General features: G+C 45.6%; 1 protein-coding gene across 2 annotated transcripts in view; it reads right to left on the bottom strand.

Moving 5' to 3' along the window:
* ADAMTSL3 (ADAMTS like 3) overlaps positions 1–17,282 on the bottom strand; it is a 353,901-nt gene that overhangs the window by 289,016 nt on the left and 47,603 nt on the right. For both annotated transcript variants that reach the window (XM_086711720.1, XM_086711719.1), the window contains exon 3: positions 16,715–16,834. In XM_086711720.1, coding sequence (XP_086567846.1) covers positions 16,715–16,834 — 120 coding nt within the window. The remainder of the gene's footprint in view (positions 1–16,714; positions 16,835–17,282) is intronic.

Raw genomic sequence — 17,282 nt, 5'->3', positions numbered from 1 at the left:
AATTTTTATTTAACTCTTCAATCCATCTGGAATTTATTTTGGCATGTGGCAAAGGTTTAAATTAACTTTCTCTAAATAGTTAACCAATTGTTCCAATATACCACTTGTTGAATATATTAAGTGCTCGCATTTACTGAAAGTATTTGAGGTAAAATATTCACTTCTCCAACAGAGATTCCAGTGACATTACAACTTTTGAGATATTCTCATTTTTGTTATTTCCTACACAGTGTATCACTGTAGTTTTTATTTTCTCCTTGGTCGATAATTGCTTTAGGAGAATATCTTAAGATTTCTAAACGTTTACAGTTTGTATCTCAAAGTATCTCCCCTGATGTCTATTCACATTAGGCTCAGAGAATGTGGCCTGTGTCAATTTCCTTATCTGATTTTTTTTTCTATTTCTGTGTTTCCTAAATTCTAAAATGCCACTTTTCATAGTTGTTTTTTTCTTTTTTCTTCGATTTTTGAAATCACAATGCAATACATCTCACGATCAACACAGTGAGTGAGTTCTGGGGATTCTTTTTCTCGCGAGCTCTTAGTAAATCAAAGATGTCTTAAGACCTTTACTTCATTTTTTCGTCTCTTCCGTCTCACCTCTTTCTTGAGTCCATCGGTTGGCTCTCTGCTATCTCTACAACATAGTTACAGTCTCCTTGTCATCAATTTTATCTCCCTGTCCTTTTCTTGTGTGACTGGACTACTGACACTTGTCTCCACAGCTTTGATGCCTTGCTGACTCCAGAACGCTCCGTTTCTCCTGCATCTTAATTTCACCCGAAATCATGCCTCTCCCTTTCCAGCCTTTGTCACCTCAGGCCACCCTGCCTCCTGAGAGTCTAAGCTAGTTTCACGGGGGCAACCTCTTGTAAAAAGACAAGTCAGTGTCCCATGTTTCTTAGGTTTCTGGCTGTACACCTATTTTGCAGGAAGCCAACATCTAGGAGCGTTTAGAGAAGTGGAGGTCCCCTTCTCGCAAACCGCAGAACGTTTTGTAGGTTCGGGGGTATTCCTTGCTTGTATTTCTTCGAGAGGCTGATCTATCTGGATCTGGGTAATAACCGAGTGGCTGAATTAGGAGTTGGGAAGGGAGATCTCTCAAAGACCCCTGGGGCAAGGAACCTTATTCACCCAAATCCTTTACTAAGGAATGTGTGAGTCTGAATCACCAGTGTGCACATATCGATAAGACACCATGGCCATTGGGTCCAACACTACAAAACGCTCACGAATGATAAGGCCTGCCAGGTGTTTAATGATATTGCTGATCAGATGAACTCTGGTTGTTTAAAGTAAGATTTCCTATGGCATGTGGCAACAGTTGGCCCTAGCAGGTGTAGAGCCTAGCCACAAGATCACGCATGGCAGGCAAAACTGAGCTTCAAGGCAACCTCCTACAGCGATGCTAAATAGCTCCAATCCCGGGTCCAGTCCACTTTGCTAAATTAAAGAATAAATATGCTGCATCTAAATAAATTACAACATTATGGGGAGCCTGGGTGGCTCAGTTGGTTAAACGTCCAACTTCAGCTCAGGTCACGATCCCGTAATTTGTGAGTTCGAGCCCCGTGTCAGGCTCTGTGCTGACAGCTTGGAGCCTGGAGCCTGCTTCGGATTCTGTGTCTCCCTCTTTCTATGCACCTCCCCAGCTTGCACTCTGTCTCTGTCTCTCTCTCTCAAAAATAAAAACATTTAAAAATTTTTTTTTACTTAAATAAATTATAAGATTAAAAAATAAAAATATAAAAATCGCTAACTAAGTTGTACAGAAATATTTTTCTATACTCATCTGAACCTGGGAAAGAACAAATGTTTTTTGCATTTATTTTGCAGGCTCTTATTCTAATATTCTACGATAAAATCTGGCAAGTTTAATGATGTCTTTTTTTTTTTAACTTAAAAACTATGAGTAGAATATTGTAAGACTGAACAGTGAGGAAAAAATATGCTTTTAAAACATTTTAGCTAAAGGTTTACACTAAGTTCATGGCATTATAAATCCATGTCTTAAAATGGGCTGAATTTGGGACACTCACTTGATGTTATAAGAGCACTATCCTGTAATGGGGCAGGAAATTAAGCTGCTTCAAGTCAGAACACAAAATAGACTCAACTTGTAAAATATGCTAATGGTAACACAGTTTCACTGCCAATAGCAGGGCATATTTTCTGTCATTAAAATATTTTAGTGCTTAACATAGCTATTCAGAGTGTAAGGCTCACTGACACATTCTAACCTTTGTAAATGCTGACAATCCAATACCTTTTGTCACCAACCCCTAAATCAATGCTTCTCAAACATGTGCTCATGTCAGAATGTGTGAACCATCATGGGATGCTTTCACCAGGCCCAATGGAATACGAATAAAATTAAACTTTACTTTACGATACTTGCAATGTTGGACAAAACACAGAACTATTTTCTCTCATATTTCAGTGTGACAGAGGTCAGGGGCCACACATTTAAGAAACACCTATAGAAGAGGCAACTAATTATAGAATGTTTTGCTGCTAAATTCATTGATTTTCTTGAGAATCTGATATAGTTTAAATTGCATTGTTTAATTTTAGGTATGTGATCTAGGGCAGTGAGAAGTAAAGATGTTTTCCCTTGAGCAAGACCTGGGTTTGGTGAGGTCATTGCCTCCTCCAGACCTTCAGGCTCCTTACTAATAATGCAATGACACCACCTCATAGCAACGTTGGGTTTCATAAATAAACATAGGGTTTATTTTCTTGTTGTTTGTTCTGTAATTGCTAATTTTTTTTTACTTTTTACTCTGGACATTTTCAAGTGTAAAGATAGAATGGTATAAGGAACCCCAAGGGCCACTCACTCAGCCCCCCCATCAACAACCCAAAGCCAATCCTGACTCACCCACTACCCACCTTCCCCCATTATTTTGTAGCAAATACAAAACATCGTGTCATTGCATCAGTAAATATTTTCATAGGCATCTATAAAAGATACTCTTCTTTAACACGATCATGATACTGTTTTAGCAGCTTAAAAATTAGCAATTGACAATAAAATATTAATTTTCCAATCTTCTTATATCATCAATGGTATTGTAACTCCTGTTAGTTAGTTAGTTAGTTAGTTAGTTAGTTAGTTAGTTAGTTAGTTAAAGTCAGGATCCAACTAGGGTCCATATATTGCAAATGCTTGATGTATCTTTTAAGTTTCATTTGATCATTTCAGTTACCCATCTACTCTTTTCTTTTTTTGTTGTGTTTTTTTTTTCCTTTAAAATATATTTGTTGAAGAAACTGGGCTGTTTGTCCTGTAAGGTTTCCCACTGTCTGGATATTGGTGGTTGCAGAACCATGGCTTGGTTTAACACATTTCTCTGAACGCTGGATTCCTTGTAACTGGATGTTAGATCTGGAGCCGTGATTTTCACATGCAGCGGGGGTGGGGGGGGGGTAGGAACCACAGAGGGCAAGAGTACTTCATAGATGGTATTGTGTTTTTCATCAAGAGACACACAATGTTTAGGTGTCTCTTTTTGTGATCTCATTAGCAGGTATTGATATACTGCGCTTAGAACCATCACTGCCTTGGCGGTTGCAAAATGATTATCTCATTCTATCATCCCTTCTTTAATAGATGGAATACTTCTGTAAAGATATATTTTCCTCGTTTACCACTGGTCACTCAGTGGTACGACTGCACCCACCAACACTGATGAATGCATTTCGCTATCATTATTAATTTAGGGAATTAAACACAGTTCATATATTTAAATCCTTTGTCATTTTCATTCTTTTTTTTTAATGTTTATTTATTTTTGACAGAGACAGAGACAGAATGTGAGTGGGTTAGGGGCAGAGAGAGAGGGAGACACAGAAGCAGAAGCAGGCTCCAGGCTCTGAGCTGTCAGCTCAGAGCCCGACGTGGGGCCCGAACTCACGACCTGTGAGATCATGACCTGAGCCGAAGTCGTACGCTCAACTGACTGAGCCACCCAGGTGCCGCCATGTCGTTTTTATTCTTATTGATGCCCAGACTGTCCCATTTTATGCTCGTAAGAGCCTATGCTAAGTTGGCTCCTGAGTCCTTGTGATGAAGTTCTAGGAATCCTGATTACCAGAGTTAATTACATAATGTTTCCAGTCTCATTTTGCAGATTTCCATCCCCGAGCCATTGTCCCATGAGTCCCAGGTCCTGCTAAGTGGGAAATGATATTTAGAAACCATAATCTGGGCACGAGGGGTGCCGTTGCAGGTAAGCTGGTCATTTGGTCATTGTTTCTAAGACTTTTCAGTGAATGGAGCTAGAAAACACATCCTATTTTGTTACTTTTGTTTAAGATCAAATTCCTCAGGGGTTCTTACAGATACTTACAGTTCAACTTTAGGACTATCAGGTTTTCATTTCTCTTTTACACCCATCTCTCATTTCTCCCACACCAAGAAGCTGGGCTCTCAAGAATACCAGAAATATATTGGACGATCACTTCTGCATTGTTCATTTGCTTTATCCCACAATACCCACACAGCGGTCTCAGGTAGCATTTCAAATGCTGCCACCCACAATAAGATTACCGTCGAAAGTTTTATCGTTTTTAGTTCTCTTTGTCCTTGGATATACTCGCATAGAGTCAAACTTATATGTGTTAAAGTCATTTGGAATGATTCTTCTCTCTGTGCGGTTAATGCCACCAACTGAAAGCACAGATTTTTCTTTAGCTTTGTTTCTTTATTTTCGATTTGTAGAGATTATACTTTTTAAATGTAATGTCATTTTACAATTTTGTAAAAAGTTCTGCAGATTCCAGAGTAAAATGTCTAAGACAGATGAATAGGAAGAAGTTTAGCTCCCATCCTTCTCCTCTATACCTTATTCTCTCTCTTCCCATATGTTAGCTCTTGGGTTTGTTTTGTTTTGTTTTCAACTCTCCACAAACTTCATCTCACCTTACAGGGGCCATGCTAATACTCTCTGTATTGGTAATTTAGTAGATGTGCTCCTGAAGCAAACACAGACGATTGTTTTGCAAAGTAGCTGTAACTATAACGCACACGCAGTACGCCTGTACATGGAGGTCACTTACTGAAGGGCAACTAGAATCTTATCTGTATCTTATAATCTTCTCCAAAGAAGAAAAAGCCCCCACTTCTCTAGTCTTCAACTGGAATTGCATGAGGTACCCTGGAGACAATCCTTTCTCACATTATTGTTCATCCCACACCCAGCACAGTGTCTGGCACGCTGTAGAGAGTCCCTGGATATTTGCTGAGGGAACGTCTGAATGAGTCCCTGAATGAATAACTCTCCTTAGACTTCCTACAGCTGCCAGCACGGACGCCAAACACAAAGGCCACAGTGCAAAGCATCATTAATCTTTTCGTGGGCACAGTGTGTTTGGGATTAGGTTTTTAAATGGAGCATGGTTGCATTTAATGCATACATTTAACACATCACTGCTCTATTCGATACGTGTATATTTTAATGTAGCGAAAACCTAATACACAGGAAAAATTTTGAGTCCGAAACCTTGCCTTGTCCTGATCAGAAAGGAAACTCTGCTCAACCATTTTGAACTTGGCAGAATTAAAAGCTTGTCAGCATTAAATGCCAGAGGGAAGGGATCAAGAGAAGGCATCATCTAAGTGGACTAGGAGTACTGTCCTTGGTGACCTGCCATGTGGAAAGAGCAGAGAATTAGAGGCAGAACAGCCAGTGTCCAAAAAGAGAATGATGTGACTCTCCAACCAAGCCTCTGGACTAACAGTGTTTGGAAGAAAGAAATTATTTCCTCAGTTTCAGGTAGAACAGGATTGAACACACAGGATTGAACACACATACACACAAGAAAGAAATCCAGATAGACTCTGTTATGACAAAGGATAATGAACATTTTTGAAGATTTTCTCTTATTCCTTAAAGAAAACTCAGAAACAAAGGTATAATCAGAATTTTGTCAAGTCTCGTCACCCCTGGAAATAGACCTTCTATTCACTCTGTGTCCACAGGAGACACAGAGAAGTCACACAGGCCTGCTCCAGAATTGCTCTCAATCCAGAAGAAGAAAGAAGATGTCCATGCAAATAATTACAAACCCAAATGAAGCTTTGGGGTCCCAAGCAAGAATGAGCTGCTGTTCACCAAAGAGCAGGAAAAAAAAAAACAAAAAAAAAAAAACACTATACGCTGACGACCTCCCTGGAGACGGATGGAGGAGACAGTACCTATGGTGGGCATTGCAGGAGTCACAGATGTTCACCGATGAGCTTGGCATGCCAAGGGCCCAGCGTTGGCAAAGGTTCAAGAAGGCAGGTCCGGTTTGGTTACAGCACTGGGCACATGAGAGAAATGGGGGAGGAGCGCCTGGGTGGCTCAGTCAGTTAAGCATCTGACTCTTGATTTCCACTCAGGTCACGATCTCACATGGGATCGAGCCCTGCATCAGGCTCTGTGCTGACCGCATGGAGCCTGCTTGAGATTCTCTTTCTCTCTCTCGCTCTCTTGAAATAAATAAAGTTAAAAAAAAAAAAAAAGAAAAGAAATGAGGGACAAGAGAAGCCAGGTAGCCCAGGCCAAGCTACGTAAGAACGTCAATGTTGTTCAGGGGTTGAACTCTCAGAGGAGGGCACAAATGGGGCCCACTTAAGGTTTCTGACAAGGGATAGAACCTTCAACAAATAAATGTCCGCTATGCATTTACTCTGTGCCAGGCTGTGAGTCAGATCTGAGAGTATAATGGCGAAAAGACGCAGAAGCCCCTGCCCCTAAGGGGCTCAGAGTCTAGAGGGAGAGTCAAGGGAGGAAATTATCGCCGTGCTGGGGGCTGAGGATGAGTAATCGATGGGAGAACCTCCAAGGGGATGAGGGAAGACTGATGGAGAAAGTACTTCATTAGCTAGACCCAGCCCTGGGAAGGGAGGCGTACATTATGTGATGTTCGTTAATTTCTACACGACTCGAATGTATTCATGTAAGCAGCCACACGTTATTAACTTTCAGAAGTGGAAACCTGTCCAAAACAATTGCGCGTGTGCAGAATGACGAAGAGACTGGAATCACTTCTGGGAAGAGGCAATATTAAAGGCCATCAGTCACTGTCCAGGACTATCATTGCTGACCCCGGGGACGTGAGGCTCAGCAGAAAGTGCTCCAAACCTCAGATCCTGGACTGGGTTTCTTGGAACCATTTGTGATGCAGCATCCCCACGGGGTTTGCTGTTTGGATAAACGAGCCACCCAGACGAGCACTAGAAGTTCAAACTGCCCAAGTGCCCTCTCGGACCACAGCCGCCTTCTCCTCTCCTCAGCCCCCGCCCCCCTACCACCCCCGCCACCACCCAGGAAGGTCACAGTCCGCTCAGGAGGCAGGAAATGCTGTAAGAAAATAATTCCTAAGATGCTAAAGGAAGGAAGCCAGCAAGCAAGCAGACCAAGTCTCACCTGGGTGGGAAGGGAAGGCAAGGACGGCATCAGGGGCTCCCCTGACAACGTAATGACTGAACTAGAACATAAACAAGGGCTCGCATGAATGACAGGGGAGAGACACGGGGCATAAGAGGCAGAGGGCGATGGTCCAAGAACTGGGACAATTTGCGCAATGTCTGCCATTGGAGAAGAGCCACGAGAAAGGACACGGGGAAGCTTCGTAGGTAAAACCAGGCCCGGAAATTCACTGGGAGGCAGTGCCCAGAGCACATCCACGTGGGGCATCCCTAACAGCCACATGCTCGTCCCCCACTTGCCCTTGGAATGTCCTACCAAGTACAGCAGCCAGCAGCACCCGCCTCGGGACCACAGATCCCACTTGGTAACCGCAGCCCAAGAGGGGACAGTCAAGTCCAGGCTGTGAAGGTGGAGGACCACGCGTCCAGTCTGCCTGGGCCATCTCGGTCCCAAGAAAACCGGGACAGTTGGCCGCCCTACAGAAGCTTACATAACTCATACAAAGAGCGTTATAAACAGTAACTCAATATACAGAGCAACACAACAGACACTTTCAAGAAACTTCTCTACCCGGCCCCAGGCATCAGCCTGGCACAGCCATTTCCCCACCACCCAAAAGAGCCCTCAAGAATTCCTCGGCGCGCCCCCAATCCAGATCCAAGAGAATACGGTGTGTCCACAGAATGACCCGAGCCTCACAGAACCTTAGTCCGTCAGGAGCCTCTTTGCAAGCCATGCCTGCACTTCTGCGATGTAGGCCAGAATTGGCCCAACAAAAGGAAACATTTCCAAACTCCAAATAAGCCAATCCAAACATAATGCTTAAAATCCCTCATGATAGGGAATAAATTCCATTATTGCCTCCACATCCAGCCCTATGTCTTTTCTTGCCGGACATGGCTCACTCGCTCTCTCTCTCTCTCTCTCTCCCCTGGCCTGCACATAAACTCACCTCTTTTTTGTGGCTCTCTCGATCTCTGGTTTTTCTCCTGGACCAAAGAAAGAAACGAGAAGGCTCCCCCCAGCCCCCACTTCATCCTCACAGGAAGGCTACCAGTACAGCTCCTTGTCCCAAGTCCCGCATTTTTCCAAGATGGCAGACACGAACGAGACCTCTGCCTTTGCCACAGCAGAATACCAGCCCTGGCATCCCCTGCAGAGGAACTCGTGTTCGGCGGCAGAGATGAGAGGTTGAGAGGTGAGCGCACTTACTTTTGTCCAAGCAGAGAGGGTGACGCAGTGGAGTTGCCTGAAGTGACCCAGTCTCACGGTGCTTGAAGACAGAGCATCTCTGAGCAGGGACCAGCCTGCTCTCAGGGAGAAGGGATGTCTGAGCACAGACAGCAAGGGCATTGTCAGGACGGGACCCGTCTCTCAGCACTCGTGACTTGTAGGGGAAGTTGCATTTGGGGCTGTCTTGACCTTTACGGCACCCATACCCACCATGTAACCTACCTGGTGAAAGTGACAAAAAATAATAATAATACACAGTACCCACCCCCCCCCCAAATGAGTCTAGGAAGACAGCGTTAGAAGAGGAAAGTGTCTGCATAGTTCAAAAGCTAGAGCCCGAGTCTCCAATAACAGACCCCATTCTTCATGCCTGAGAATCAGCTGATTTGCAAAAAGCTCAATGATAATGACATTCAGCGTTCACGTGTGCCAAAGCCGGTCAGAACAGCATGTCCCGCCGCATGCACAACATTCATGTATTTGCTCTGTGCCTCGACTGGGAACAGAGTACAAGTTATTCCAATTAACACATTCTTGTCTTCTCCTCACAGACCATGAGCTCGCTTTCTCATTAGATCGCTAAATCTTTGGAATATTTAAGGAGCATAACTGCATTTGACCAAGATTACTCACTAACAAAGGAATGAGCTATTCAAGCTCAAATGGCGCGCTGCTTAAAAACATTATCCACACAGGCCAGAAACAACACAGAAACTCTCCTATCTGGAGAATACGCGAGCGTTCATTTTGACCGGGGAAGGAGCTGACAATACCCTATACGTGCGAGGGCTGTGTCTGTCTCCCTCCACCAGAAATTTCAGAAGTTGGTATACACTTCCCAAGTTACAAACTATTACATAAATAACTTGGAAATGTCAAGTGATATTTCTTGAGGCCTGCCAACAGCTGAACCACCAGGAAGCTCATCGCCAAGATATTCATGAAAAGTTCAGAAGAAGTTCCTTCGAGAAAGACGTACTCACAGCAAACACATTTCTTCTCCTTAGGAAAAAAAAATGCATAAGTCAATAGTTACATTAAGGAGAAGGAAAATTAGGTTTGTCGTAAGGGTGTAAGAAAAAAGACTTTTAAAAGAAGTTTGGAAATGAGACTCTACAAAGACTTCGTTATTAATATATTATTATTACTACTAGTATTAAAAATTCATTCAAACATTTCTCTCATACTTTTCCTTCCCACAGATTAGATGTAAAAATGTCTTAACTGAGCTTAAGGGCAAAGAACAGGCACTTGGCTTTGCTACCGCCTTGGCTGTGTGATCTTGGGTAAGACCCTGTTCCTCTCTGGGGCTGGGGCTCCTCACCTGAAAAAACAGAATCCCTACATGTCCTTCCCACTCTGACTTGCTATAATTCCAAATGCCTGTCAGGGCCACAGACCCAGCCCTCCGCCTCCCCGGCAATGGAAACAGTAGAGAAAACACAAGTTGGAGAGGCATTTTGAACTGAGAAATCACACCAACAGGCGGTCAATGGCGTCCAAGAAAGGAAAGAGTCAACTGTGACCGCATCCATAGCATCATAACGCCTTAGGATTTTACGAGTACACAATTTTACAGACACGGAATGAGTCACGTGAGAGCCTGGGTTTGATTTTGGGAGCGTAACTCAAATTCTTAAAAAGGACATCCGTCGAAGGCAAGGCTGGGGCAGGGCAAGGGAGGTGTGCGAAGTCAGATTGTAAGAGCTAAAGGGCATAGGGAAAAGTAGCAAGAGACAGTAAGTGTTTGAAAATCAACTGGTCACTGAGGGAAGTGATAGATCAGAGTGTAGGAAACAGAATTTTTAACTTAAAAAAAAAAATCTTGAATCCACTTAACCGTGGGCAGTGAAGAGACAAAACACATGCCAAATTAGGGGCTCCTTACCTAACTGAAGGTAGTAACTGAACCTAATTGAGAAGGTCACAGAGGAGAAGGCATGATGGATACAAACAGGTGTACAAGGACCTCTGCAACACGAAATCAAGGTGTGTTCTGCATGGCTACCCGCTTACATCGGAATTCACCCTAGGTTGATTTGGGGGAAGTCAGAACCCACCACTAACTCAACACCCAGCCTTGTCCTGCCTGCCTGGAGTCCAAGTTACTAAAGCTTTGTTCTGCCTCTGTGTGTCTCGTCCTCGAAAGGTGGCCAGGCACACGTTACACCAGCATGTATGCAGGCGAAGACCATGCACGCACCACGGGAAAACGAACATGGGCGCTGATCCCTAAGTGTGCGTAACCTCCTTGTATCCCACGATGGTTGCCAGTAAGAGGAAGAGTATTCCAGCAAACCCACAGGGTCTGGGAAGACACACCTTCCGTATTTCCCCACACCTAACAAACGCTAAACGCATACACACACAACAACGACAACAATAACGAAAACCCACAAAAATAAGAGACGACTTTGTGCAAGACAAAGAGTTTTGCTAACTTTTTCTTGTCAATGTAGAGTCTCCATTTTTTTTTTTTTTTTTTTTTTTTGACGTCCACTTATTTTGAGAGAGACAAAGTGCAAGTCGGGGAGGAGCAGAGAGAGAGAGAGAGAGAGGGAGACAGAGAGTCCGAAGCAGGCTCCAGGCTCTGAGCTGTCAGCACAGAGCCTGACGCAGGACTCGAACCCACGAACTGTGAGATCATGACCCGAGCCGAAGCCGGACGCTTAGAGGACTGAGCATTCCAGGTGCCCCAAGTTTCGCTAACTTTAAAAAAAAAAAAAGAAATGACTTCCCACCAAGAAAGACTAGCCTGGAACAGACTTTTAAATCTGTCCCCATAATAAACTTTGGAGGCCCCAAGTTTAAAGTTTCAGTGCACTACAGGCGAGGATGGTGAGGGCTGCCTTCCTCCTTCCCAGAAGGAGACGTGGGTGACGTGACTGACCGCCACAACGGCCACAGAGAAAGAACAAACTGCACAATTCAAGACTCCGCTTCCTAGAACCGACCGGCCTTCAGCCGTTTGCCTGTGAACAGGTCCTCCCTGGGATAAACTCCAAAACCACCATGAGCAATGACAAAAGAATTTACCCCAGAGAATTTACCCCTTCTGGACCACAAGCCCTTCACCGAACACGGGTTAACCACCTTGTATGACTGATGCAACCAAATGTCAGGATGCTTCCATTGCAAGGATATGCTCACCAAATGGGAAGTCAGCGCCATTTTAACATCAGCTATCATGTTCCGCCCGGACTTTGAAGGAAAAATGCCGTTCCTGGTGTGATAATAATCATGTGTATAAATGCCATCGGCATAGCTAATTCTTAAGTCCTGAAGGTGCTAAGTTAAGAATGAGCTGAGGAAGCAACTCAGTGATATTAAGTCATTCCCTTGGGTCTAGTACGGTCTGCTAAGGTTTAACAGCAGAAGCAGGATTACGAGGAAAGGAGATCATTTTCTGGGTGATTCTCTTGAAAGGAGCAGGCAGCTATATCTCAGAGGGGCAGCCTGAAATCGGAGTGCAGTAGTGTTAGTTTTTGCAAACACCTGTCTGGGTGTCCTTGAGTTGGTCACTTATACATCCAGAGTCTCTGTTTCCTTGACTCGTAAAACGAGGCGTTGAGCCAAGGTCCGCGGCAGCTGTAAAATTCTATGATTCTCTAAGTAACAGTTTACTGTACTGCTGGCAGGTCCACCTTGAGAATCGGAATGATCCAATTAGCACTCTGCAGTGTGGACTATTCTAGCTGTAGTTTAAAAAAAACAAAACAAAACAAAATAAACAGACAAAAAACCCAACAATTTCAAAGTGGAAGGCATGCGGATCATGCAACACAGTCACCTTGTTTTTCAAAACAAATGGAGAATCTGACGCTGAAATCTGACGGCAAAGATGCTGAAAGCCGTTGTTAAATTACGAGCTGATTCGTAGCAGAAGCAAGACGAGGGCTGCCTGACTACCAGCCGGTCGGCCCCGAACCACACGGTTACCCAGTTGGCTTCGGCACTGCTTTCCTGCACCAGAAGCCGCCTCGGCCCCTGCATAATCCATAGTGCGCCTTTTATGTGACTCATTAAACGCAGCCTACATCACAGCTGTGCTTTACTGGCCTCAGGGTTATGCGTTTTCCAGACACCTCCTCTAGGAGCCATTGGAAGGGTGACCTTAAAGGTCTTCGTGCAAAGTAGGCCGGGATGAAATACTCGAAAAAGCCCTACGAGGACGGTTGAAGACGGCAACTAGCGATCTACCACCTGCCCGCTTCCCATTTTATCAAACGAGCGCTCTGTGGGTAGGACGATCCTCGGGAACCCAGTCCCGATGCAGTCACCCCCAGAGGCAGGCTGCAGCCTCAAGGACAGAAGCTCTCTGTGTCACTCTGGCTTCAGGCCTCTGCCCCAGCAGAAAGGGGCGTCTGCACAAATCTGCAAGTGTGACAGCACAGACACCAGCCTGGACGGCCACTCGCACCCACCCGCACCTGTTCCTAGCCAGGCGACGCCAGCAGGTGATGGGGGGCGGGGGGTGGAAGTTAGGTGACAGGTACACCAGACAACTGCCCCCCACCACCCTCCGGATGTGGGCTCGGTGAGGGAGGGACAGCCCTGAAAACCTTTTAGGGACAGCTGGGGAATTTCTGAGCCAGGAACAATGCCTCATGCCACCGAATTCACTGTGGTGTCCCAGTACGGGACAACTTGTTCCAAAGAATACAACTTACAGGGACGTCAAAGCCTAAATTATGTCGGACCCGCCAACATGTCAAATCTCTCCGACATGATGCCGTATGAGGGAGGCCAGACACGTATGGCTACGTGCTATACGACTCCATTCATGTAAAATTACAAATAAAAAGCAGAAGTATAATCGTGACAGAAGCCAGAACGGCGTGATTTCTTCAGTGGGAGGAAACTAGGGTGTTGCAAACGCTCCATTTCTTGATCTGGGTGCGACGACACAGGTATAAAGACATTTAAAAATTCGTCAAGTTCTCCCCTTCAGATACGCGTGCACTTGCCTATACCGTGCCGTGCCTTAATAAGTTAATTTAAGTATGGCTCAAGGTCCCCCGATGTCAATGGAGAATATGTCTCTTCCTCCTCTGCAGCATAAGCATATCTGAGATTCTCCGAATGGGGCCCCTGAGAAGCATATCAGTAATAACAGTATCTACATTCAGTGCTTACGCGCAGTAGGCCCTGTGCAGAGACACCTGTATGAATTACCTCCATTCAGCCTTAATGCATTTCCACAGGGTAGAGACCATCCACGTCCGCATTTCACACAGGAAGTGTGACGTGCGAAGTGAAGTAACGGGTCCAGAGTCACAAGGGAAGTCAAGCGGTCACGTGTCACAACAGGGATTCAAAACCAAAGCAATGCTCTTAATTGGTGTTCATGTTTCACTGCACGGTGCAGACCCAGGGGAGTTCTCTCACTGGGCGAGGTTGGACTCATTCTCTCGTCCCTCTGCCCGAGAGGCTTCCCCTAGTACGATGCAGCCAGCACGCTCAGCGTTAAGAGGAAAGGGAACCAAGGCATGGGGTGATGGATCGTCTCTAGCTGAGAACATTCTGGAAGTTCATTCAGGAAATACACCAAGTTTGGTGCAAAGGCCTGTGCAGCCTGTTTGCTTGGTCTTTGTTAGCAGAAAGCAGGTGCTGTTATCGACTGGTTCTAGTGTGACCTTATTCCTTTCCCTTAAGGGAAACACACGCTGGGGAGAATACAGAATGTTTTCATATGCTATTCGCTGGGGCTTTTTGGAACACCATGTCTTAGGACAACATTTCCACAGTATGCCACACACTTTTAAGATCTTCTTTAGGCCTGGGGTGCCTGGTGGCTCAGTGAGTTGAGCGTCCAACTTCAGCTCAGGTCATGATCTCACGGTTCGTGGGTTCGAGCCCTGCATCGGGCTCTGTGCTGACAGCTCAGAGCCTGGAGCCTGCTTCCGATTCTGTGTCTCCCTCTCTCTCTGCCCCTCCCCTGCTCACACTCTGTCTCTGTCTCTCTCAAAAATAAACATTAAAAAACATTTTTTTAGAGTCTTCTTTAGGCCTTTTGAAAAGGCTGAGGGAACTTACTTTCCTCCAGCTTGAACACTGTTATTATATTAAGGATAATGTCTGTAGAACCTGGAGCGGGCATTAACCACTCTTTAATTACAAAGTACATAGCTCATGGTTTTCCAGATGCCCTCTTTTATCACGTAATGCCTTCTCAATTAGTTCCCTGAAGTTTTCCTATGAAAACCTGTTGGATCATTGATTTCTCGATTACAAGGAGCCATAAATTACAGGCCCTGTAAAAATCCACCGGGGAGAAGGGCAGAAAGCAACTTAATGAGAACGTAGCAACCAGGCCCCAAAGCCCATCCGAAGTGTTAACTGGGCCCCATTATGTGAACACGGGATCATCCCTTGCCCAGCCGTGCTGCCCACAGTAACTATTCACACACTCATTTCTCAAGACACTTGAAAATCCTGATCGTATGTCGAAATTTTTTATTAAAAATTGGTCTCGGTGCAGCCAGGTGGCTCAGTCGGTTAAACACCCAACTCTTGGTTTTCAGGTCAGGTCATGATCTCACGGTTTGAGGTTTCGAGCCCCACATCGTGTTCTGCACTGACAGTGCGAAGCCTGCTTGGGATTCTCTCTCTCCCTCTCTCTCTCTGCCCCTCCCCTGCTCTCTCTCTCTCAAAACAAACAGACTTAAAAAAACAATTAGTCTTTATCTCACTCCTGCCCCTGAGCCCCCAGGTAGCTCCCTGCCCACAGGTGGGTCCCCGTGCAGCTCACCCCAACCCCAGCCCCACGGCCAAATGTCCCGAGCACAGGCCACTCAGCGGCAGCTTAGAGGATCAGAACGGCCTGCCCACAGCCGGACCGCTCCCTGCTGTCACGTCTCACATCTGCCCAAGCTGCCAGAGCCTCTGCTCCTGAGGAGCACCTTCCACCTGCGAACCAGCTGCTGCACTCAAGCCCGAACTTGCCAGCTTTGACCACACAGAGGAGGACACCTCGGTCATAGGCCCGTCTTCTTCCACCCCATCGTGTGCCCTGTGAACACAGTGTAGCCCCATTCTGCATCTGCACCTGGCCCTGTGGGTACCAAGATCCGCCAAATCCTCCAAAACCCTCCCGACCGCCCAGTGAATTCAGGCCCTACCGGCTAGAACCCTCTGCATCTGGCAGAGTTGACCCACGCTGCTGCAGACAAGGTGTGAGTGACCTCAAAGACGTATATGACCCTTAACGCCGTTAAGGCGACAACGTGAGCCGCGAGTGGAAGAGAATCACGGCGCCCAGTGCCCAGCTTGCACGCCTCCGCCAGGCACAGCCTTGTTCCGCGGTGAGCCGTCGGGAAGTCTTTGAAACACACACACACACAGCCACCCCCACCCTGTTCCCTTCTGGAAAATGGGCTTGGGAAGGAAAAAAAAAAAAATCAATGTCGGCACAGTTAAAAGAAAGGAAGTAAAAGCTATGAGAGAGAAAAAATTAATGCCTAATCAGAAAACAGTGCTCTTTGAGAAACTTAACAGAAGACCACGGGGGAGGGGAAGGTTAAAAAAAAAAAAAAGTTACAGAGAGGGAGAGAGGCAAACCATAAGAGACCCTGAAGGACTAAGAGCAAACTGAGGGTAGACGAGGGGTGGGGGAGAGGGAAAACGGGTGATGGGCACTGAGGAGGGCACTTGTTGGGATGAGCACTGGGTGCTGTATGGAAACCAATTTGACAATAATTTATATTTAAAAAAACAAAAAGAAAGAAAACAGAAAACAGTGCCGTTGGACAACTTCAGAACTGAATAATAAATTTGGTGATGAGTAAAATGAACAAAGCCGTCATGTATATTTCTGATGAAAATAAGAAAAAGTGACTCAAGCCAACCTCCCCACCAGAGCAAGAGCCACACATTGCGTAGGAAATTGTATACAAGCATGGGCAGGCCAGCAGTCTCGGGATCCCTCCAGAGAGTCAAAGGCCTATTGTGTTAGCTGTGCCAAGGGGGAAAATATAATTATTTTGAAGTTATTTTTGAGAAACCATTTCCTGCCCGTCAGCAAATGGCAAAGCCAAAGGTAAGCTCTTTTGTGAGGTTCTTACCTGGTCATCATAGCGGTAGGTGAGGAACTGCTCCCCGGTTGTGTCTTCGAGGAAACTTCCCTGAGGGGAAAGTGCAAACTCAGGAAGGAAATATGCTCCAGGAGACTTCTCTGCTGCGGTCTGAAAGGCAAGGTCACCTGGTTACAAACGAGGCTCCAGTGAGCACCCCCGAAAAACCGTGATTGTACCCACTAAAGTCTGTACTAAGAAAAGGGAAGTGACCTCTCTTAGTAAAGGCCAAGGTGAGAAGCACCAGGTGTCTGTGTTGAGGCACTGGTAGGCTAGGATATCACACAGCTTCACCTCAAGTTGGCGCACACGGTTATTTATTCCCCGACACCTGCCCCCTCCCCACAACCTTCCAATGATTCAGCTACAGTGTGGTTAACTTGATTATTTTAAAAAAAATTTTTTAATGTTTATTTACTTTTGAGAGAAAGAGAAGGAGAGAGAGAGAGAGAGAGGTATGAGCAGGGAAGGAGCAGAGAGAGGGAGACACAGAATCTAAAGCAGATTCCAGGCTCCGAGCTGTGATCACAGAGCCCGATGCAGGGTTCAAACTCACAGA

Source organism: Puma concolor, chromosome B3 (assembly GCF_028749965.1).
Source record: "Puma concolor isolate L17-30 chromosome B3, mPumCon1.1.hap2, whole genome shotgun sequence".
Taxonomy (NCBI): domain Eukaryota; kingdom Metazoa; phylum Chordata; class Mammalia; order Carnivora; family Felidae; genus Puma; species Puma concolor.
This window is presented reverse-complemented; position numbering and strand designations above follow the sequence as displayed.